Genomic DNA, 24,419 nt, shown 5'->3' on the forward strand with positions numbered 1-24,419 from the left:
CACCAAAATAATCCTCAAGGGGTCTTATCTCACATCATCTATCTGGTTAAGCGATAGAGTAAACATTTCCCGAGTTATGACTGTTTGTCCAGAGGGTGCAAATCAGACTCAAACAAGGCTTCTCCACTGAGAGCTGCACAATAACAGAGTGACAGTTCATTTGAATGACTCCGCCCCCCCCCCCCAAACACATACATCTCTGTCTCTCACACACACACACACACACACACACACACACACAAACAGACACATACCTAAGGAGGTTTTGTTCACCTACACACAAACACACACACTTGCAGCTCTTTTCAAGCACTCTTGCAGTTCCTTCAGGAAATGCACATCTAGTTTAAAATTATATTGGGGGGGAGGTGAAAATGAACACTTTTTATGCAGTTCTGTTATAAACAATGCATGAAAAGGTTAAGCATATATGTTGAAATGTAGCTTGTGTAGAGTGTTTATACGTGTGCTCTGTTCTGGGTTATAGGCTAAAGAGAAGTATGAGAAGGCTTTGGACGAGCTGAGCAAGTGCACACCACAGTACATGGAGAACATGGAGATGGTATTTGACCAGTGCCAGCAGTTCGAGGAGAAGAGACTGGCCTTCCTACGGGAGGTGCTCCTGGATATCAAGCGCCATCTAAACCTCACAGAGAACCAAAGGTCAGCCAGGAGCTGGCCTTCTGTTTGTCCTCTGCTTGTGCTAAGTGCTGTAGTAGCAAACAATGAATGAAAGATAATGTGACCCAATTAGCATGCCTTGCATTTGCATAATACAGTCTTGCATGTGTTATTCCTTTAAACTTCATGCTACATACATTCTGCCAAGCATAATTACCAAATGTAGGGCACTTGATTAAGTGGTGTAACAGGTAGAGATACGATTTTTTAAGACAAACATTTCAGTTGATCATGAAATCTCAGATTTGTCCTTGATTTTATTTAATTTGATTATTAGTGATTATTAACAGAAAATATATTATAAATATGAGCCCAGAGGAACTCACTGCCAAGTAATGGGAGGGACAATTAAAATAACACACTACACGTTTCTTGTTTGTTAGTTTTTTGGGATTTTTAGGTTTGAAAATGGTCCTAAAATTTGATTGTTGTCAGAAAATGGGTGCATACTTCAGTGAATATTATTCTAACTGATTTTAACATTCAAAAATTGCAGCCAAATCAACACCTTTATATTGATGCATACATATTCACACCTGGTAACAGGGATATGAGATCAAGATGACTAGAAGTCAAAACCTACCTCTTTGTTTCTACAGCTATGCCACAGTCTACCGGGAGCTTGAGCGAACCATCACGTCCTCCAGTGCCCAAGAAGACCTCAAGTGGTTTAGCAACAACCACGGCCCAGGCATGCATATGAACTGGCCACAGTTTGAGGTAACATTTATTGTGGCCTAAAGGATTCAGTGCATTAATTCCTAATGGTATGTGCTGTACGCTGTTGTGGGAGTCTGGATATAGTTATAAAACATTCTATAAATACAGCTATACATAAAGAAAGAGACATGGAGTGGTGTGAGATTTGATTTTGTCACAATGAATCTCAGAACAATGACATAGGCATTTAATAGTCATGCTGACTGGATATGCTTTTTCTGATATTCAGTAGAAGTTAATGAATGAATGAATAACTGAATAATCTCTATATTAGGAATATAACCCAGAGCTGAGCCACTCCATTAGCAAGAAAGAGAAAGTGAAGAAGAATCATGATGGAGTCACGCTCACCCACGTCTCAGCTGCTGGGGATCATGGAACGCCACGCACTGGAGACCGGGGCAGGTAGAGTTCTACATCTTTCTTGCGCACTATATCCTTACGTTTATTCATTTATGCAGGCACTTTTTTCCAGAGTAATGTATAAAATGTACAAACAATGGAAGCCAAAGCAATGCAGAGCATTTAGACAGTGCGAGAATCTGTAACCTAAGGGACAATAGCCATACCATAGATCTAGTTAAATAAATACTTGTAGTCATAGAGGATAATATATTTAGTGCGGCTTGTGTTTGTAGAAGTTAATAATCAATAAAAACAAAGCTAAAATGTGGAGGATTGAAGAGAAATGACAAAGTGATTCAGAAAGTAAGTGCAATAAGGTGTTAACCTGGGTGTTGATCTGAGTTACTGTAAAGGGCTGAGTTCTGTGGGAAGTTTGTTCCACCACTAAGGGACAAGGACATTGAAGCAGCGAGGCCTCAACTCATGCCTAGATTTTAAGGAAGGATCCCAATGGAATATCTTTCTCTTTATAGTTAAAGTATTCCATCATTCTTTCACATTTTAAGTTGAACATGCTTTCTGTTGAGGACGAAGTACTGCTATGTACCTTAAATATGAATTGCACCCAACTACTAAAGGATAGGGCAAATTAGATTGAGAGTTTGAGGCTCAGTCCAAATGTATTATGAACATGCTTGTCGATAAATTTAGTCTGTTTTTTCCTGGCACTTTCCAAGCTCATTTAACTGCTGCCCATATTTAGGGGGCCCAAGATCTTCTACCCTGGTGCCCTCTAATGAGACACTCCCATTTTACTAATTTTACTGATTTTGCAGTGTGAGCAGTTATGAAAAGAACCAGACGTACTCAGCAGAGTGGTCAGATGAAGAGCAGCCTGCAGCCCAGCCGGCCGCTGAGACAAATGGAGGAAACAATCCTTTTGAGGAGGACGTGAGCAAAGGGGTGCGGGTGAGGGCGCTGTACGACTACGAAGGACAAGAGCAGGATGAACTCAGCTTCAGAGCAGGTGAGAGGCCTAGCATGAATTTGTACTGACTGAATGGGAGAATTCGCCCTTAAAGATCCATCCATCCATCCATTTTCTAAGCCGCTTCTCCGTCAGGGTCGCGGGGGGATGCTGGAGCCTATCCCAGCAGTCTTCGGGCGGAAGGCAGGATACAAAGATGTGACCAAAAATCAAATTTATAGATTTTTTCTCTTTCTGGCTTTAACATGGCTTCCAAATGGCTGCCCAGGCGAAGGTTTTATTGCTCAATTGTTGCTCTTTGATGACTCAGGAGACTTAATGTTGACTCTCCTAAAAGTCCTTAGAAGAAATAGCAGTAGAACAAAAGCACACATGAGATAAGATTAAGATTAAGTGACCCTTATTAGTCCCATAACGGAGAAACCCCCACCTTCCTGCCAGCTCTCGTGGTCCTCATCAGGGCATGCCATAATTTCTATTATGGAACAACTTGACACTGTTTGAGATGAGTGTGTAATGATTTAGTCATGCAGTTAGCACAGTGCTAATTGGTGGTAACATGTTAGCTCCATTAGCCTTGTAACTCCACTGCAAAACTAAAGAACCAGACTTCTGAGATTAAGTACATATTGATTAAAATGATATGTACTTAAAATTATATGTATCTAAAATTAAGCACACATTGATTTTTGGTCAAACTGTTCCTTTTAAGGGTCCATATAATGTAAAATCTTATTTTCCTCCCTTTGTTGGAATAAAAGAGACTGATACAGTATATTAAACATTTCTTAAAATGTACTGTTCTCTCCTCAGTAGTGTGTATAGTTATGGCTAAGAAGTTAAAAAAAATGGTTTTGAATTCATTGTTTTAATGATGTCAAAAAACAAAATCATATCAACTTACAATCCACATAGTTTCATAGATCTGCTGATTTAGCCTACACCTGTTTAGCCTTGAACACATACACTAAAGTTATAAGTGATTCAGCACAGACTGCTTTGTAAATGAGGCACAATATAGGGCAGCCAGTAAGAACAGGGTTAATTTACACTTTTCACTCTTAAAGGCACAGTAATACAAATACATACAACCACATAAAGCTTATAATAAAACACCACACAATTTTTGGATATGGGCTGTTGAGTGCGCTCTACTATCCCGGGTCTACTATGATCTGGTCACAAGGATCAAGAGAACAGACTACATGCAGTAAAGTTGAAGTTCCAACAGTTTTATTAGCAGAGCTCCGAGAGTTTAGTCTGACATTGACAAAGTCTGCCAGAAAAACTCAACATCTGGGTGGGCCGAGATACATTTTATAATCAAACCCCCTCCCATGTGAGTGGGAGGACAACCAAGCCTGAGCCACAACAGTTTTGCTCTTAACGTCCCCCCCCCATGTAGTTGTTATCTTTCTAACTTTGCCCTCGTTTTCACCTCCCTGTGTCTCTAACTAGCCTTTTCATGCTGTGGTTTCAGTGTGGTTGTCACTCTCACGTCCCTCCAGTCTGTTTCCTTTACAGACGCTGAACATCATTTTTAAACTTTCAAAACAAAATGTTATAGAGCAAAAGGTTACATGAGGGTCCTATGTGCAGCCATGCTGGTCCCTATAAGCATTTTCAGTACACTATTACCTAGGAGTAAATAATGCTATCCGAGAGTATATAATGCTAAGCAAGAGTAAATAATGCTATTTTCCACAGGGGCTTTTAAGCGCTGACATAAGTGTAGTTTTGTCCTGCAAAAAGCCGCCATCACACTAGACATTTGCGGTTTGTGTCGCCTTGTAAAAAGGTCCATGGTGCAGTTAATTAACAGTAAATTTACTAACCAATATGATACAGATTTTACCAGGTAATTATGGACTTGCCATAGTGCAGTGCTGCACACTCACGTGTAGTAAAACAGGATAGATGAAGTGTAGTAGTAGGGTGACTTGTGTACAGTTAGCCAATGAGCTAACATCACAGCTAGCTGCAGTTAGCCAATGAGCTAACATCCCAATTAGCAAGCTGGCTAATCCGTCTAAAGCAGAAAGTAAAACCACAAAAGTACAGATTAATAATACAGTCTTTTGACTGACGGCATATGATGCAGACTCTTTCATGTGTTTATATATAGCCGTTGGGGAAGAAGTGATAAAGATCTGTGCTAAAATTAGCACTTGCTCGATTATAGATCTGTAGTGCTGCTGTATGGAGGGCCACCCCTTCAGAGGTCAACATAGACAACGCGGCAGTGCTGTTGCTTTATTACGTGAATTAACATGTCAAAGTTCACAAAAACTGAAAAATGTGAAGATTTGCTCACACGTTTGTTTGCCCTAGAAAAAGCTGCTTATTAATGAATTCCATTAACATGCATGTGAAAGTCATTAGGCCTAAATGGTTAACTCTAGGACATGAGAAGGTGACAGCTAACAAAAATCTGATCTCTTCTGTAACAGGTGACGAGCTGACCAAACTAGAGGACGAAGACGAACAAGGCTGGTGTAAAGGCCGACTAGACAGCGGTCAGCTTGGCTTGTACCCGGCTAATTACGTTGAGCCCGTTTAGTTGCCTTGTTTGGAAGACGGCCTTCTTTCTAGAATGCCCTGAAAGACTGCGCTGTCCACTGCACATAACCAGAGACTCCACAATACTTTCCTTGAACAACAGACTGGCTGAGATATGTCTACCATGAACATTCCTCCTGTATCTTAGTCGTCAATGAAAACCATCACAAAAGAAACCACAACACATACCCAAAGTATACTGTATCTACTGTGTCGATCCAAGAGGTTTGGGTGATCTTAAATGAAGCCTTTGAAGCAGTACATATCTAACATGTCAGTGCAGGGAGAGGTTTTGTATCCTTGTGTATCCGTTATGAATTTATGTGCAGCTGGCATATGTGTACAAGTATGTTCTCCTGTAAAAACAAACAAAAAAAAAACATTGACTTCAGTATAATGTAGTCCATGAAGCCTAGCATAGACAGAATAAGCTATGCACTGTGTATATTTGATGACTCTTGCGTGTGGCGGTGACAGTCTCAGTACCTGGTATGGCCCTGCTTCATGCATTGCATCTGGGTTAAGACATTTACATTCCTTTCTTACGTTTTATTTATTGATTTGATGACATCCCTGTCAAAGGTGTATATGGTTTTTACCCCCGTCTATATGAAGCAACATAAGTTTCGGCATGTGCTACAGTGTTTAAACTCAGTTAATTCCACTCGGAATGCTGCCTGCGCTGGTTTTAGCCGCCTTATTTCAACTGGAATGTGAACCTCGGGCACTGGCATTTAGAAATTCAGTTCAGGTAAATTGGCTTCCTTTTCTCAGGTGCTGTCATGTTGTCCTGATATTTAGTTTACCCCATAACCACTAGCCTGTCTTTGTTTATTTCACCTCTGGTGGTGACAGATTTAGTATTAAGTGTCACGGAAAAGTGTCACATGGACATCCCCTTTTGACTAAAGAAAATAATTAGGTATTTATATATTGCAACAAGAATTTGATCATGTTTTGTTTCACAATTTAAATTAATAACAGTCGCCTCTGTGGAAATCCTGAGCAATTTTTGGTCCACTTAAACATAGACAAAACATGTCTTGCCAGCCTGGTCCTATGAACCTAGTCCATATTCTCCTTTCGCTGGGGAATTTCCGTTCAGAATGCTGTGTAGTCCAGGACTAGGTTTAATCCCTGTCTGGAAACATGACTCATAAACATGAAGGGCATTGCATATTAAAGGATTCCTTCTGCAGAGTAATGGCAAAGCAAAACCCTAGTGGGGACTAATTATCATAATGTTACATACATACTAACTGATCGCTCCAAGCTTTTATTCGTTGTCAGCGGTGAAATGTTCCTTCAGGATTCTGTTTTTTTTCTGTTTCGTGTGTGCTGAGGACATGAGAATGAGAACAGCAGGATCACATCTGTATGTTAAAGCTCATGTGATGTATTCTACTCTTAATGCTGGTGTAGTGACTGTTCAACTATAAAATAAAACACATCAACCTGACACACACACTCTGTTGGCTGGCTGAGCAGGTCACAGACTGTAAACCACAGTGCACATTGTGGCCACTAGATGGCAGAGACCTTTTCATCTTTGGTACAGTGCTCACATTGATAGTGTATAGAGCTGGTTTATGGGGCAGGTTTCAGGAGTCCAGCAGAGAGTCCTCAATGAGCTGCAGTAAAACTAAATGGCTGAAAATGTTAACTAAATGCATTCGTAGATATGGAAGCAGTGACTTACTTTAAATTTGGTGAAATAGAAGGATTGATATTACACAGAAAACAGGTTTGGACACTAGCACTACAGCTACTGAGTGCTGACTGGCTGGCTGACTTAGCTGATTGGCAGGATGAAGTTATATTTGACATGTTTTGGGCTGTTATATGTTTTATATATATATATATATATATATATATATATATATATATATATATATATATATATTATATGCACAAAAGCTCTGTAGGTCCCTTATCATTCTGGACTCTATCATTAGCGCCCTCTAGTGTCACCATCTGGATAACCCAACTAACCAAAGGAGAATTCTGAAAATGTTGCTATTTTTCAGAATGATTAAATGGTTATATATGTATGTATGTATGTAAACAAAGTCATTCAGAGTGGTTTGAAAAGTTCTGTTCTAGAGAAACGTGCTGAGTTAGAAATGTACACCGTGATAGGAATAGGAACCAGATGTCGGAACACATCATCAGCATTACCTATAAAAACTCAGAATACACTTTCAGGTTCACTGATGGTTTTGGATAGTAAATGAAATGTCTATTTTTGCATAACCCCATGGTTTCTGTCACCACAATGAACCATTTTACATCAAACCACTCTGAATGAAAGAGAAAAATTGGTGGAATTCCTCTTAAAATGTAGGAGCCAATATGTGTTCTATTGTCCAAATTACAGCTGCTAATCAGTGTCCTAAAATTACAGTATCTATACTAACATGATGTGTTTTGATTGTTACAGACCAAAAGTGAAAGTTTGATCACACAGACACAAACAGCGTTCAGGAAATTTTTACTTAGTAGTTTATAAACAATAACTTCAACATTTTATTCACAACAATGGCAGACACAGCAAAAAATCCAGAGAAAAGCTTTACTTGCACCTTTATAAAGATACCAAGATAAATGGAATAGGCCTAAATTAAAATATGAACACAGAAAAAAAGCCTTTGTTCTGACAGTGACTGATGACCTGACTGAAAACAAGCCAAGTACTGAAGAGGAAAAGAAGCTGCCTCCCTCGACGTTATTATTTAATACCCCACCCTTTTGCCTAATTCTTAACTCAAGAACTGACTCTGCAACAGCAACTTACCTTTGCGATGCATATGAGCCCTGAACATATTAGTCATAAAAATAACCATTAGCCAAGAAGCCCACCTTTTGCTGCCAAATTGTAGGAAGATAGAAAGATAATTCATGAGAGCTCAACAAAGTGGAGACTTTCTCCTTTGTGAGTGCCTTTGGGGAGAGTTAATAAGTTTGCTGTGTGATTAGGCCTTAAAAAAAAGAAGCCAGAGTGTGTTGGACGGAGGCCAGAGCCAAACCCAAACGTGTGCCTGAGCTGGCAGGGAGTGGAGGCTTGCTCAAATACACGCTGCAAGCATTCACATGACAGTGTGAAAGCTGGCCAAGGGGAGTTCATGTTCGATAAATGTGAGTTTACAAAAACTCCTTGTTGCAAACCAGGTTCTAGATTTATCAAGGGTTTAAGAGAAATGGACTACAATCAGGTCCTCTCTACCCAGATACATGGATTGATTAAGACATAAAAAGGCAAGAATTGGTTTTAGATCAACACTTTAACTCTGAGAAGTTTGCTGTTGGGCCCAGGTCCTTAAGCTTGAGTGTTGAGTAAAACTTAGAAAGATAGTGAAAGACAGGCAGACCATGCGAACATACCCGGACATGTTTTTGTAACTTCTGTTCATGTAGAACCCCATATATCTAACCTAGTTTCTCAAATAAATATATGATGAGATGAGAAAAATGTCTTGAAATATCTACCCAGACACATATACCACTTAGAGCAAGAACCATGGCTGAATCGCAAATGGCTCCCTACTTCCTATGTCGTCTTAAAATATTGGCTCCGGCATCCAAACAATGCATATTATGTCAAACATGGACATGTGCATTTCGCTACTGGACATTATTTAGGAGGCCAAACTTTCAGAAGTCCCCAAGTGTACTCCATGGGGGGGGGCTGATTTTGAGATTCAGCCCTTGCCTCGACACTAAGCTCACTGGCCTTTATTCATCAAATTTATGACAGAAAATTTCATGGATCTACTCTGTGTCTGTTTCATGAAACCTTCGTCCAACATGCAAAGGTCTGAGCGCAAATAGCGAATCAGCTTCAGTGTGTGAAATCAAGCACCAGCCTGCAAGTACCTCATTTACAGGAAGCAAGCCCTAATTCATGCAGACGTTTGGTAAGCCTCATGAGACAATGGCTGTGCTCGTAGTTGGAGTTTGAGGTTGAGCAGTGTGTGCACTGTTCCCCCTAATCACCAATATTTATACTATTAAAATGATGATGATAGTAAACAATGAAATATGAAATGAACAAAATGTCTTTTTTAAGACAGTAGAAAGATGTGATTGTGTAGTGTGATTGTTTTCCTGAAATAAAGTTAAACACTGTGTTGCTCTGCACTAGCTGTGGTTTGAAGTATGTGTTTATTTTGTGGGCAGAGTCAGTAGCATAAACCTATAGCACAGTGTATTATGTGTTTAAATGGAATGTGCAACAGTGGCAGCATTTGTTTACACCAATGTCCATGTAAAATAAGTACATCCACTTTTGTGCTGGATTGCCATGTGGACAAATTATTAGCGTAATAGTTACTTTCTATTTGTATTCTTATTTCTGGTGTTATAGATGATGGTGATAATAGTTTTGATGAGTTAACCACAAATTATATGATTTTCAGCATGTTAAACTATTGCACTCCCACTATATACGCAGATACACCAAAGATGACATTAACGAATAATAAAATTGTCTGTGAAATTTGGGTGCGCACATTTGATCAGATTTCACCGAATGCCACATTGATGAATAAATAAGGGCCACTGTGTATATCTGAGTGGAAAAAAACCAAAACATATGCCGTGAGGAGAAAAACAACCCTTATGGAACTAATAAACCATTTTTTTTGTTCAGTTTTGAAACCAGATCTGCGGCTCAAGTCATTAAGAAAAGTATTGTAAAGATGGGACTCATACAATCCTGTTGTGCTAGCATAATTTGCTAGCCTGTAAAGTGTAGAAGTGTAGGCTTAGTGGTGCTTGTCAGTGCATAGATATCAGTCTTGCCTCTTCTAGTATGATGACCGGCCTCATACTGGGTGGACGAACTGATAGACCAGTCTCTGAGACACGTCTGGTTTGCGGATGATGCCCTTCTTGTAGTACTGTCGGATTGAGCGGCTAAGCTTGTCATAGTTCATAGCGGGTCGGTTCTTCCTCAGGCCCCAGAGTCGTGCCACATGAGCAGAGTCTTCAATTTTAAAGATGCCTTCGTAAAAAAATAAATAAATAAGAGGGATTAGAGATTTAAACAAGGCTTGACAGAGCTAACTGGCTACTTTCATATCCTGTTAGCCACACTAGCACTATTGGGGACATCTGTTCCTTTAGGGTTCTGTACCTTTCTCTTTGTTGAGCCAGCGGATGCAGCGTCCATAGCTGTGAGGCTTAAGTAGCAGCTCCCGGAGGAACTGCCACAAGTGGATGGGCTGACCAGAGCAGGAAGAGTCCGCTTCTGACCACAGCTCCTCTCCCCCTGCAGGATCACAACACAAACATGATCATTAGCCCAAATCATAGTGAATTAATATCCAGCTAAATTTCTACTGAATTTGTGTTTTTTGAAAAATTCCATGTGGTTGAACAATCTCTGACCTAGGGGTTGGCAGTAGGATGATATTTTCCATTATAAATGATGATGATAAATCACATTAAACAGTTAGGTCCAGCAGCACAGTCGGATTGGCCGAAAATGTTTCTGTCTGTACTGTTATTTGTGATAACAGCACTTTTTCTTACAATAACTGCATCATGCTGCTGACCACTGGTTGCTAACCACTTGTTTTAGCTGCACCGAACCATTCGACTTTACCACACACAAAAACAAAAATGGAAACGTTACATTACATCTTTAGTATGACCTTTAATCTGCTGCCTGTGTGACCAAAGGCCTGCATGAAATTCTGAACCTCTTGTTGATCTTAAACGAGCTTTCTAGTTCTCAACTATGACAGAACAAATAAACAAACTGTGCTAACATATTTTTGTATGTTCCAATTTATCCAACATCAGTAAACATTGTAACTTTTTGTTGTATCTCTCATCATTTGAGCCTGTGCATGTGACATTGATAAGTAAGTAAGTAAGTGATACTTTTTGATCCCACAAACGGGGAAATTCCACCTCCGCATTTAACCCATCCGTGAAGTGAAACACCACATACACACCAGTGAACACACACACTAGGGGGCAGTGAGCACACTTGCCCGGAGCGGTGGGCAGCCCTATCCACGGCGCCCGGGAAGCAGTTGGGGGTTAGGTGTCTTGCTCAAGGACACCTCAGTCATGGACTGTCGGCCCTGGGGATGGGGTTTTAGCTTGTTTTTTTCTCTTGACTCAGTAATGCTACTAACTTCAAGTTGAACAAAAATATCTTACATATTGCAGCTTTAATATAGAATTAAATCTTGAAATTGATAGTAAAGAATTGGAAACGTACCAATCTGGATTTATTACTGGGCCACATTAATTCTGTTTTGTTTTCTTTCTACTCTCTGTTTAATAAACACCAAACCTAAACATGCTATTAATGTTTGAATTCACAAATTCAAGCATATCTAATTTGTTGGCATGCAGGTTTGAGACAGTGACCCACCTGTGACCCTGCTCTCTCCTACCGAACACCTCTCCTTCATCCAGGCAGCTGAGCATGCAAAAACAGAAAAATTCTCTCATGAAATCCCAGAAAACATAAACATATGTTTATGCATGTGCAAGCTTGATGCGCATGCTTAGCCACAGTTTCAACCTGCACCTGATTTCCAGATGTCTAGATGCGCATGCAGTGTGTCGCCGCACTGCGGTGAACGTTGGCGGAAGTCTTCCTCCGTCATGGCGCACAGGTCTTTCCCATCCAGGTCCTGGAAGGCTTTGCCCACTTGAGGGAGCCGGTACAGATGCTCTGTCCACAGCAACCACTTCTGAACATTCCCACAACTCCACTCCACCGGGTCTGAAAGATCCAAGACAAGCGTGACTCACTCTCTCTTACTCATTACCCTAAAGCAGCTCCCCCAGTCCTTTGAGACAGCAGTCAAGCTGTATAACATGTGGATTAGTAGGTGTTTGCATAAGGCTTTGTGTATTTTGATGCACCTTTTTTAGGGCCATTCAAGGAGAGCAAGAGAGAAAAGTGTGAACAGGGGAAACAGGTATTTACCAAAGGAGGTGCACTGCAATTCTTTTCGAGGAAAGAAATTTGGCATGACAAATGTCAGTTAGAAGCCCTGGCAGGCCAAAGAGGACACACCACTAAAATCAATAGCCAGTGTCAGTGGGGTCCAGGTAAATCAGAAGGTTTTAGCAATGCAGTACAAAGACATTATGTGCAATATATTTAAGCTGTTAGAATTTTTTACTCTTTTCAGTGGTGTGAGACAAAATACAGAGCTTGTTAAAATAGTCCATAGACAGGGGACAATTGTTGATAAGTAGTCCTTTAGGAAGGTTTCTTCACCAGTTCAGGGGAAGGGCTTGGTTGGACAATGTAAACATCTACTTCTAGGTAAACACCAAAAGACTTTAAAGCTGCTCCAACAAAGTTCTCCATATGCAAGAGTGAGGATTAAGTACATCCTGGTGTGTAAAGCTAAGTTTGACGTCAGGTGCAGTCTGCGTCAAAGACCTTTGACAGTTTCTCTATTAATTAATGTACTGGATGCGTGATTTATAGACCTTGACCAGAACCATGATTTATAATTTCAACCTAGCGGATTAAGAATTTATAAATAACACTTATCGAGCGTCATCATCTTTAGTTAACAAAATATCGTGAGTTAACAAAATCTGACATAGGCAAATGTTTAAATATCCCAGATCAACTGATGATGAATGTTGATTGAAAATAAGTTAATATATCCTCTATGAACACCTAAATATGGCATTTTTGTATGTATGTCTATCTATCTATCTATCTATCTATCTATCTATCTATCTATCTATCTATCTATCTATCTATCTATCTATCTATCTATCTATCTATCTATCCAAACTTTTCCACATGACTGTAAAGTGTTGCAGTTCCCGGCTTTGAAAGTGGAGTAATCCAGCTTCTAACCTGGTGTGATGTTCAGCAGTTTGCAGGCTGTCTCAATGTCCTTCAACACTTCTCCCACCACCAAACTCTGCACTTGCTCCAGAGACCTCTCCTCAACCTGGTCTTCCAGGCCAGGTGACAGTGGTGCACTTCCTAACCCAGGGCTGTCAATAACAGGGCACTGCTCTGGCTCCGGACAGGGTTCTGGACGAGGTCCGACACCGGCCGAAGCCGAGGAGTCCGCCACCCTCACTAGCCAAGCAGCATCCTCAGTGAAGAGCATGTCGATACAGGACAGGTAGAGTCCTGAGAGCCCTCGCTCTGAGCCATCTAGTCGTGGTTTACTGTCTACCAGCTCCAGGGTCTCTATGCTATCTTCTTCTCTTTTCAGAAGAGCCAGAGGACTCTCAGAGAAAGCAGAGCCACTGCGGGGTGGCTGGAGCAGGGCGCTGTCTGGGTGGACCCGCACTGGACTGGCCATGGCCTCCTGAGGAGAGGGAAGAAAAAAAAAGCCATTTTTTGGTTTTGTGTGTGGTAAGAAAACCTTAAATTCTCTGACATAGTAACTCATATCGGTCCATCTGTTGGTCTAAAAATCACAAATTTGAAAATGCCTGTTGCTGTTTACACTGTGTCCAAGTTTCATGGCAAACAGACCAAAAAACAGTCAAAAAGACCTAAAAAATATTGTTACATAAACTTATATTGAAAGTTAAGAATGCTTTTTCCTTATTTGTAAAGTTGCCTTTTCAGAGATACAAGCTTTTCTTCCAGTAGTAATGCTAAACAATCAACAAGGAAGTTCATCAACAAAGACACAAAAATTGCCATCAACAAAAACTCAGTACCATTCAAGTAGAATCTGGTCTCAGGGTACTAGTCGTTAACTGGTGTCATGGTGTCCAGTTCCATAGCTCAACCAAACCAGAATCCAAGCTTGCCTTAAGGGAATTCTGAGCCCTAGTGAGACTCCTGGTCTCTTTAAATGTTGGAGGGACAGAGGGACCAAAGCAAGTCACGGTGCAGCATGGGAAGCCAAGGGCCAAAACGGATTTGGCTGAAGGACTTACTCACGGGTCACTACTGCAGAAAGACGGTTGACGTCGGGGTAAAAAACAGTAGTCAATGCTCACTTTCAAGGTGTCATTCCCGCAGTTTCCTGTCTCCACTGTCAGCATGAGTTTTTAATGAAAGCGAAATGAAATGGAACTGAGCAAAAGACAGCTTGACGCTGCACAACGGTAACGGTAAGAGACTGGAGACTAGGAGAGCGATGAGTAGATGGCGCTAATTCATGCAGTATTTAAAAGATGGGCTGTTATCAAACATCCAATACATGTGGTAATTTTCTCCACTCCACTATTTAGGTACCTAAATAGTTTTTAAACTTGTACCTTAACATTATGTGGCTGTTCTTCAGAACTTCAGAAAGGTTCTTCATACTGGTACATTATCATTTATATTCATTGGAAGGTTCTTTATGGTACTTTAAGGGTCCACATCACAAAAAGCCACATTTTCTTCACTTTTTTGAAATTACAGTTGTTTGTAAACCAGTTTTTTAAAGTTCCATTTACGTCTCAGTCTGTACAGTCCATGTGGTCACCTGCCACATTTTGGTCTTTTTTACATAATTTGTAAACACCAGATGACCATTATACTTTTGTATACTGTTTGAGAATTTCATGATAAATGGACTGATAGAAATGATTTATAATGTATATAATATAATAAATGAAAAATAATTTGGAGGGGGGGGGTTAGATCCATTTTAAGTTTCAGTTTAAGTTCCCTCACATTTCTGTGAATATTTCATTATAGCTTTTTATGGGACAACACCAGTACTACCACCACCATGCTTCACTGTAGGCAAGACACAGTTGCCTTGGTATTCCTCACCAGGGCGCTGCCACACAAGCTGGACACTATCTGAGCTAAACAAGTTTATTTTGGTGTTGTCAGACCACAGGATATGGTTCCAGTGATCCAGCCCTGCTCCCCATTCACACCTGGAACCTTGTAACTCTAACGAGTCACATGACACCAGGGAGGGACAACAACACGATTGGGGACAATTTGGATGTGTTCACTGTGAGGCGTACTCACTAGGGTTGCCAGCTATTTAGACATTAATGGCTGTGTGTTGAGTTCTTTTCAGAGGACAGTAAGTCTGTACAGCTTGTATAGCAGTACAGATTTACTACTTATATTGACTACTTTAAGCTATATCCAAGTTTTAGTGTATAGTGTTTAGTGTATAGTGTTATCCCATGAAAAGATATAATAATATTATAATATTTGCAGAAATGTGAGGGATACTGTGTGTATATATATATATATATATATATATATATATATATATATATATATATATATATATATATATATATATATATATATATATATATTTGTGAGATACTGTATATATAGATAGTTGGAAAGTGGTCTTGTTTAATTCTGATTATCTTTGGTACATAAAACCACACAAGCATCATAAGTGGACCGCAGAGAAAAAAAAGGACATACAATATTTTGAAATTGTTGTTCTATGGAATTGCTCCAAAGAGCCCTTTTACACAACTTTATTTTTATATTTATCATTTGCACTAAGAAAAATACATATATTTGTCGCAACCTGGTACTCCTAGGTTAGCGTCATTGGGCCTCATTACCCAACCATTCTTATGAAGATGTTCCTTTTTAAAACCCCCTTGTGCAGTTTTCATTAAGATTCTAACTCACTAATGTTGTCTCATTAGGTAAGAACAGAATCGACACACACTCAAGAGCACAGAGGTGAGAACAGTTCTGCAGTTCAAGAACACGACATGAATCTGACAGACTTTTTCTTTGGCCCTTTCACAAGAACCCATTTAAGAACAAACTTAGAAAGATTGCTTAATGAGGCCGATTGTTCATGTCTTAGATGAGTGATAGTGGTATTTGGAAGACATCTTTAGTGCTGACAGCCAAGTGGCACAGATGGAGAACGAGTAGCCATCATAGATTATCTGCTGTCAATGATCTTGTACGTCTTCAGAACAGTTCGTCGCATGCCACATGCTCATTGATACAACTTTCGTTTGTTTGGACATAGTGACACCCAAATTCATAAAATCTGATAATAGCTCCACACCCAGTGATAGCGGAGGAAACTAGGTACTATTAAACTAAGCACAGGCTGTCAATGTATTTATGAAGCAGCTCAGGCCATTTCAGCGTCTCTCTTTGCACATCTCTATGCGAACACAAAAGGAAGCCTTGCCTAGTGTCTTTGAAGCTGCCCTCTGGTTAACCCTAAAGGAAATGAAGTTATCCTCCTTTAAATAACGCCTCGTCTCATCTCTTAACCCTACTGTGGCTCTCATCCCCTTCTGCTGCTCCCCACATTCCCTCCTTTCATCCCTCTCTCCTCCGTGGAAAAGAAGGTGCATCTTTTCCTTCATCTGTGGTCAGCTTAGGCTCACTGAGCATCCAAGCATTCCCCCTCTGTAGCAACAGCTTGCAGTAAGCCCATTACCCTTGCGCATTTGGCTGTATTGACTCAGCCCAGCAGTGAAGGAGATGCAAACATACTCCCTAGGCAAGGGATTAGAGCCTGTGACTGATCCTTAAATGAGTTTGGTTAAAGACTCGAAAATTCATTTCAGGGGAATTAGGAGTTGCTCCATTTGCCAGGTCAGTGGTGCTCATTGTCGCTGAGATGAGGAACGTTTATAGATTCGGCTAACAGTATAGGTTTAGCACAGGAGTCTTTCAAGGGCCTTTCTTAGTGCCTGAGCTGCTCTGATTGCTCAATCTATTGGTGGGGAAATGCTTCGGTGAAAGACTGAGGTTTTGGGTATTGAAAGCTGTAAAGCTGTTTCCATCATCATTTTTACTTGTTAACATTTAGACCTTCTGTCTGTTCATTTTTTACACTCCTAAATTTGGTGCACAGTACTTCAGATTCCTCATGAAAACCACATCTGCTCACAATACAAGGACCAGGGAACATGCAGTGCTTGAAAGCTAACCACTAGCGATTTTATCTGGAAACATAACAGAAAGAAAAAAAAATTAGAAGACAAAAATCAAAGACAGACGTGTTGCTGAACCTGCTGTCCGCCCATCCCTATCCTCTCTTTTTTATACAGGGCTTCTTTGTTTGGGTTTTGGAAAGTATATGTAGTCATCCTGTAGACTCCTGTCATCTTAAAGGGGAATTCCACTGACTTGAAATGTGTGCATAGTCAAATCTTTGAAATGAAAATGTCATTCAGATTGGACTGAAGTGAAATATCTCATTGTAGACACTGAATCAGACTTCTTTATAGTGGTGGTGATGCGAACACAAATGATTGAACATTCATCCATTCATTTTGTCAGTAATAGTACAATAACAACAGCTAATAATAACAACAACAAAACACACTGGTTTTCATACTATGGGACATGTTTGCTTCAGAACAGTGGGATTTAACTGCTCACCATGTGGCCATGAGGGACAGGGATGCAGTCTCACTTCCTGCTCTAAAATGCAGGGGTGTGGCTAAAATGTGGCTCTGCCCAGAAACTAAAACTTGCCAGTGTGTTTCAGATGTGACATGAAAATGTGGGGCAGCATTTTTTGAATAAAGGTTTTTATATAAAATTAAACAAATAAATTATACATGAAAATACATCATTTTTCAACTTCACTTAAAAATCAAAAGAGCTTTTTAAAAACAAAAAAAGCACTGAAAAATGCAAAAAAAAAAAAGTATATTATTTTAACAGGTGTACATTTAGGGGTTAGGGCTTCAGACAACCACCTCCCAAAAAATAAGTTATAAATATATGCTATAAATGATTTTCTTTATAATTAGCTTATTACAATCTCTATTAAGATTGAGTGACCCTTATTAGTCCCACACTGGGGAAATGTCACCTCCTCATTCAACTCATCTGTGCAGTGAAACACCACATACATAATAGTGAACACACACACACACACACACACTAGGTGACAGTGAGCACACTTTTCCAGAGCAGTGGGCAGCCCTATCCGCAGTGCCCGGGGAGCAGTTGGGGGGTTAAGTGCCTTGCTCAAGGGCACTACTGTTGCCTCAGGATATCAAACCGGTGGCCTTCCAGTTGCAAAGCTGGTTCCCTAAAATCCAGCCCATGACTGCCTCTACTGGATTTAATTAGATTGTATTAATGCATTGGATTTAAATAGATTATAATATAATAAGGTCCGAAAACTTTATCTGATAGATTTTAAACAGCTTTTTTACGGTGAGGCTGTAGCTTGAATTAATTTGGTAGAACAGTCCATATAAGAGTTTTTATATGTAATGTTGATGGTGATAAATTAGAAAAAAATACTTTTCTTTGGCTACTATGCAGCCGCTCAATGTACCATAAAGGCAAAACTATTGTAACCAATGTCTCAGGCACCAGGCCTTCATAATCATTTCATGTAATACTTTTCTGCAAAGTAGTTTTAAGAGGCATTAAATACTTTGGACGTCTCAGTCCAATCACCAGCCATATAAGCATTGTTAGCATTGTGAGTTGGTAAGTTTCTCTAGAATGGAGCATTTCATATCAATCCACTCTAAATGACAGTTCACGTTGCATACATTTTTGAAAAAACATTGGAATTCCCCTTTAAAATTTCACATTTCCCCACTGGCATGAAAGCTCAAATTCACCAAGGAACACTGATTGCTCCACTGGCCAGGTCTGTAGTGCTAATTTAAACTTCCTTGCAGTGAAACTAGGTATTAGATTAGAATAGGTAAAGATTAACCCTGAATAAAGTCTTTTCTGCTGAAGGAAACATATTGAACGTTATTGTGAGTCAAGACATCATTTCAAGGAGGCAGGACAAACTGACTCTGTGTTTCCTCTGACAGCTGTTCAGTATGAGAGCTGTTCACATGGGCAGGACATAAAACGCTATAATGATTACACACAATAGGCCCAAGATTAGAGCTTTTGTGCCATCTGACTGTATCTCACAAAGGTACAGCACTACAATTCAGGAGCCCCTTTTTCTGAGAGAAGGTCAGCTGTGAGAGCCGTCAAAGAAATATTGCAGCAATTGAAAATTTTTAGTGGCCTAACTTATGATGCTCTTATTGCTCTAGTCGTGAACCACAAACCTATCAGTGTGCAGCTTTTCCTTTGTAACTGGCAGGTAATTAAGTAATATACACCTTATTTCCCACACCAAGAAAGGAACTTTGCTCTTTAAGGGGCCAATACCACAGAAAATCCCATTTTCCTTTCTTTTTAAAATAAAAGAGTTTGATGTAGCTAGTAAACACATTAAACATGTTAAAGTTTTAAAACTGCTCACTCCCCAGTTCAATCCCTTTGTATATTGGCACTGTTGGAACAAAATCTCATATCTCCAAAATAATACTTTTATAAGAGAAGGAAAAATATTCTTAACTTATAATGTAAGTTAAAGTGACAAGTAATTTTAGAGCGTGTTTATTGGTCCGTTTAAAAATGGAAGGCTCTTGCATGAAGGCAACAATATGAAAACTAAAGTTAACTTCACTCTATTTGTGATGTCATTAAAGCGACACACTTATTCTGCCTACAGCAGTTTAACCCTGCACATTCATACAGGAGGTATAAGGAGTGTTTCAGCTCAGGCCTGTTTTTGAACGAGGGCAGCCAATAAGGGCATAGGCCATTTATATACATAAATCTTAAAAGGACAGTTACAAAAACAGCCTGTTTAATTCTAAGGGATGAAGAGAGGCTGGACAACGGTCGTGTTAAAATGAATTACAATTGCTTTTCATACACTAAACCACATAAACATTATAACTGGATCTCAGGGATAAGAAAAAAATGAAAATATAAGAAAAATGTAGGGGACGAGCCCTTTAAGTTCTCCTTGTTGATTGACAATTAAATGCTGTAGTCTTAGGTGTTACATCATTAAAGCAACATTTACAAATTCTAAACAACAAAACAAGATAAAACAATATTATTATTATTATTATCATTAATAATAATAATAATAAAAATCTATTTATAGAGCACTTTTCATGGCAAAGTGCTTTACAGACAGGTGATGAAGCCTAACAGTAATAGAAGAGGTTGTGAGTCTTAAGTTAAAAATAAGGCAATAACAGAAATCTAATTAAAATGATAAACACCAAAGAGACGTACAGTTTTAATTAAAAAGACATGTTTTGAAATTAATAAAATAAAGGTGACCACTGAGCTTGACTGTCTAATAAAAGGTGAACTGAGCTCCACAGTCTAGAAGCAGAATAACTGAAAGAGTCTCTCCATGTTTTCCGTATTTTACAGAAGGTGTTCCTGCGACCCTGACGGAGAAAATGGATGGATGGATGGATGGTGTTTGTAGAAGGTCATTATCTGAGATATCACGTGTTGGAACATAAACACACAGACAGTCACTCAGTGATGTAAGCCAGTGCTCTACGTTCATTTAGAGCTTTAAAAACTAGGTGCAGAACTTGACTTATCAGTAAACTTACTGATAAAACCTGGCAGCCAGCGCAGTTTTTAAATGGGAGTGATTTGATCTCTGTTTTGGTTTTGTTAGAGTCTGTGCTGCTGTATTGTGGTTGGTACAGTGTAGTGGATAACACCTCTGCATTCTACGCTGTAGACTGGGGTTCAATCCCTGCCTGGGGATTACACTATAACAGTAAGAGTCTTTGGGCAAGACTCCTAAAACCACATTTGGCTTCCTGTGTAAAATGATCAAGTTGTAAGTTGCTCTGGATAAGAGCGTCAGCCAAATGCCATAAATTTGGCTCATAAGAAATGCATGAACAAGTTTCTCTGCATCACTCTGGGATATAAAAGGCCGAACTTTAGCATTAAAACCAAAAGGACCTCTGTCTGAGCACCCTGGAAAACATTGTATTGCCCCTGAGCTTCTCCATTACAACTAAGAGAAAATTTGTCAGATTTGGCAAGTTCAGTAAACTTGTTTTCAAACCTAGTTAAAAGTCTATGTATCTCATTAGGCAGGCAATTCTCTCAGTACATCAACCAGATAGTTAAAAGGGGAATTCCACTGTTACTTTACAAAACTCTGTTTTTAAAAAGACACCTGATTTCACAACTATAGTAAAATCATGTCCCAGACATCAGGCAGATTATGTGTAACCATTTCATGTAATACCGTCCGTGGAATTCCCCTTTCAAGAAAATAAAAGTGAAAATATTCCACCAACACTCTGAAATCTGATCAAAAAATGCTAAAGCAATTCTGTCTGGAGCTTTTTGTGTGAATGAATCATACTCTTCCTGTTACTGGTTAGCATGCTTTCCAATTCATGGGTGATTTCATCACAAACAAAACAGGTCCAAATATTTATGTGAAAACTTGCATGGTATGCTAAACATGCAAATTTTCACATCCCCACCAAGTCATCCAGTTTATGACAAGACCTTGATAAGGATCATTGGCTCGGTCACCAGGTTCAATTATGACAGCATTTCCAACTTATATTTGCTTGTTTTTTCTGTTTACCTTTTGGCGTTTCTCTATGTTCTTGGCTCGACTTCTGGTGCAGGTGTGAAAACACTGTAGCAGGTTATATTTCAGGAAGATCGCTTTATAGATTTTGGAGCTGATTATACAAAAGGACTTTGAAAACATTTTAACGCAATTGAGCCAAATCATCTTTGAGCTGTCAGTGTTTTTCAATGTAAAGCGTAACGTTAAATATTGAACAAGCTAACTAGGTGAGGCTCATGCACAATTTAGTGTGTATGACTTTGTATGCCAAAGTAATAGGGTGGGCCTTGGCTTGTATTCGAAATCTAGGCAAACACCCCTAGGTCAGTCCATAGCTCTTCATCACTGCGCCTTTGTAACTGTAGACAGATCAATAGCTTTATTCTATTTATTGTACTTTTATTTTAATTTTCCCTTCATTAAATAAGTATTAACAATCTGTTTGCTTGTCTGGTCTGTTCAGTAAATTTTATGTCATACATATGTGTACGTCTAACATACTTGGTAAAATAAAGTCATTCTGAAGAGCATCAGACAGCTGCTCTTAAACTAAACTGTGAATAATTTAATCCCTTGAACTGAAAGTGACCACTGCAATTCCTCATTCTCATGACTACATAAATAAATTAAAAGTTACTGAATAATTTCTTGCAGTTATTGAATAATAACAAAAGATTCAAAACTTAATGGTAAGCCAGAGGTTCAAGTGGTTATGCGTGTGTGTGTGTGTGTATATATATATATATATATATATATATATATATATATATATATATATATATATATATATATATACACATACATACATATAGCTGTTGTCGGAAGAAACTCTTACATCTCCATTTTTGATGTTTTTCAGTTTATGACATAATTTGAAAATACCTGTTGCCCTTTACATTGTATGTAAATTTCATGATGAATGGACTAAAAGAAATGACCCATAATAACCTGGAAAAACTCTGGTTCCATTGACTTACATTGAAAGTGAAGTTACAGTGAACAGCAAAATATATATATATATATATATATATATATATATACATACCACATTTATATGGTCATGATGTTGGTTATATATGGACATCAGTCATTTCACCTGAATTAACCTGAGCTGAAAAACCCTGCCTGAAGCCTTTTTCAGTCTGAGATATTGAAATTCATGCACTCCTTTGGGAATTCGGCTGTTTGAATTTCAGTTCATCTGCCAGTGCTGTACAGCAGCCAAGCAACTTGGGCTTTACACGATGGGAATAGTTGTGGTCTGCACTGGTGGCGATGTGGCATGCTGCCAGGACAAAAAACAGGTAGGAACTTTACAAAGTTTTTTTTTTTCTCTTTAATTACAAATCACTCACCGGGATCCTAACGTTAGTAACACACGGAAGAGATCCAAAGTGTGTCACACAACAGGTGCACTCCCTGTTAGGAATGCTCGATCTGAATACCATATCAGCACTTATTAATCATCAAAAGAAAACACAAAAGCTTGGTAGAGATAAGGGGCTGGCTTAGTGCTCTTTTACCCATTAAACTCCAGGCTTTTCTACTGTGTCTATTTTCCTTGTACTATATTTAAACTTAGTGTCTTTGGCCCATTGCAGTTGTCCTCTTTAATGATTGAGAATTATCATGAAGTTAACAGTGGCAGTTATTTTTATCACATGGAACTTGTTTTCTTTTATACAGTAACTACAAGGAAAACAATATGACATTTTATTATTACATGACAGTGATAATAGTAAATACATTAGCTAAGAAATAGAAGTTTGGACCCATCAACAGGTCTATGGATGCTAAGGTTGTTAAGCACGGGCTCCTAATGTTGCTCACATCCCTGTGGAGTCTTTGGTTACTTGTTCTTACCTGTGCAGTTGCAACGTCTGTCCAAGAAAGCACCACAAAGGATTTTTCTCTCTCTTGCGTCAAAGCCTGTTGATGTGGTCAACGAATAGCCCCCTCTCGTTCCTGTCCGGTCTCGGATCGCCAGGTGATGGGCGTTCAGTTTGGGCCAACCTGTATCTTCTGAAGGCTCTACAGAGATGCAGGATGTTCTCTGGCTGCGTGAAGAGTATGAAGCTGGAGGCTGTGAGTGATGTTGGGATAGCATGCAGCGCGACAGGCTCCAGGCACATGCCACCACATTACTAACCTCACTACTGACTTACAGTGCAAGTGTCAATCTTTCCCTAGCTGTGTGTGTGTGAACCTGATGTGGGTGTGTAGCCAAGCCCTTAAGTAAGGTTTGTGTGCAGGAATGTTTGCTCCATTGACTTCAGAGCTTGCATTTATAGGGAGGCTTTATTAACCTAAGTAAACACCATCCCAGAGCCCCGTCCTCTGTCTAAAGCACCACGAACCACAACTGGACCACTTCTAGCTTTCAACAGTGGGGTAGCCACGGCTTGAAGGTTGTCAGAAAAGTGATGAGAAACTAATGAATTCCATTGTTCTCTATTGTTGCTGTCTCCAGTCTGGTTATCAGTAGGTTGGATGGTGTTAAATTAGGGGATTTTCATAGACAGATGAAATTGCACGCTTAGTGTAACAATTAGACAATGTTTTCATCAAGAAGAGATTGTTATTGAAACTGAGGACATTTTTTAGTAAATTTAGGAAATTTGCACCTGGCTCTCAAAACAATTCACTGGAAGTATTAAAAATGAAATTTGATTTAGATTTTTCAAAATTCCTGTAGAAATCATTTGTTGAGATGCAATCAAAGTCTTTCATAGTAGGTGGTTCATTTTAGAGAAACTTACAGACTCAGATTTCTTTATAATGGTGGTAATCATAACCAGAGGTTGTGATTT

At 39.3% G+C, this 24,419-nt stretch overlaps 2 protein-coding genes across 4 annotated transcripts in view; one reads left to right on the forward strand and one right to left on the reverse strand.

The window, feature by feature from the left end:
* The window catches only part of pacsin1b (protein kinase C and casein kinase substrate in neurons 1b), a 39,920-nt gene extending 33,168 nt beyond the window's left edge, over window positions 1-6,752 (forward strand). For all 3 annotated transcript variants that reach the window (XM_017708401.2, XM_037535162.1, XM_017708402.2), the window contains exons 6-10: window positions 488-663; window positions 1,281-1,401; window positions 1,676-1,806; window positions 2,583-2,773; window positions 5,185-6,752. In XM_017708401.2, the coding sequence (XP_017563890.1) occupies window positions 488-663; window positions 1,281-1,401; window positions 1,676-1,806; window positions 2,583-2,773; window positions 5,185-5,294 (729 nt within the window). In that variant the 3' untranslated portion in view covers window positions 5,295-6,752. The remainder of the gene's footprint in view (window positions 1-487; window positions 664-1,280; window positions 1,402-1,675; window positions 1,807-2,582; window positions 2,774-5,184) is intronic.
* Window positions 6,753-8,533: 1,781 nt separating this feature from the next.
* On the reverse strand, window positions 8,534-23,808 carry LOC108433664 (SAM pointed domain-containing Ets transcription factor). The gene is made up of 6 exons (XM_017708379.2): window positions 23,473-23,808; window positions 13,143-13,608; window positions 11,841-12,038; window positions 11,682-11,729; window positions 10,428-10,562; window positions 8,534-10,295 (listed from the first exon to the last, which is right to left on the reverse strand). The coding sequence occupies exons 2-6, from the start codon at window positions 13,600-13,602 to the stop codon at window positions 10,117-10,119; spliced, it is 1,020 nt and encodes a 339-aa protein (XP_017563868.1). The 5' UTR covers window positions 13,603-13,608; window positions 23,473-23,808; the 3' UTR covers window positions 8,534-10,116.
* Window positions 23,809-24,419: the final 611 nt, after the last annotated feature.

This window comes from Pygocentrus nattereri, chromosome 26, assembly GCF_015220715.1.
Source record: "Pygocentrus nattereri isolate fPygNat1 chromosome 26, fPygNat1.pri, whole genome shotgun sequence".
Lineage (NCBI taxonomy): Eukaryota > Metazoa > Chordata > Actinopteri > Characiformes > Serrasalmidae > Pygocentrus > Pygocentrus nattereri.

Bases quoted from the DNA above. Each gene is read 5' to 3' on its own strand.
- LOC108433664 (XM_017708379.2), bottom strand. From the start codon at position 13,602: ATGGCCAGTCCAGTGCGGGTCCACCCAGACAGCGCCCTGCTCCAGCCA. The intron at 12,039-13,142 runs GTTAGAAGCTGG...TGGATCTTTCAG, and splicing joins ACTGCTGAACATCACACCAG to ACCCGGTGGAGTGGAGTTGT. The intron at 10,296-10,427 runs GTACAGAACCCT...TTTTTTACGAAG, and splicing joins CTGGCTCAACAAAGAGAAAG to GCATCTTTAAAATTGAAGAC.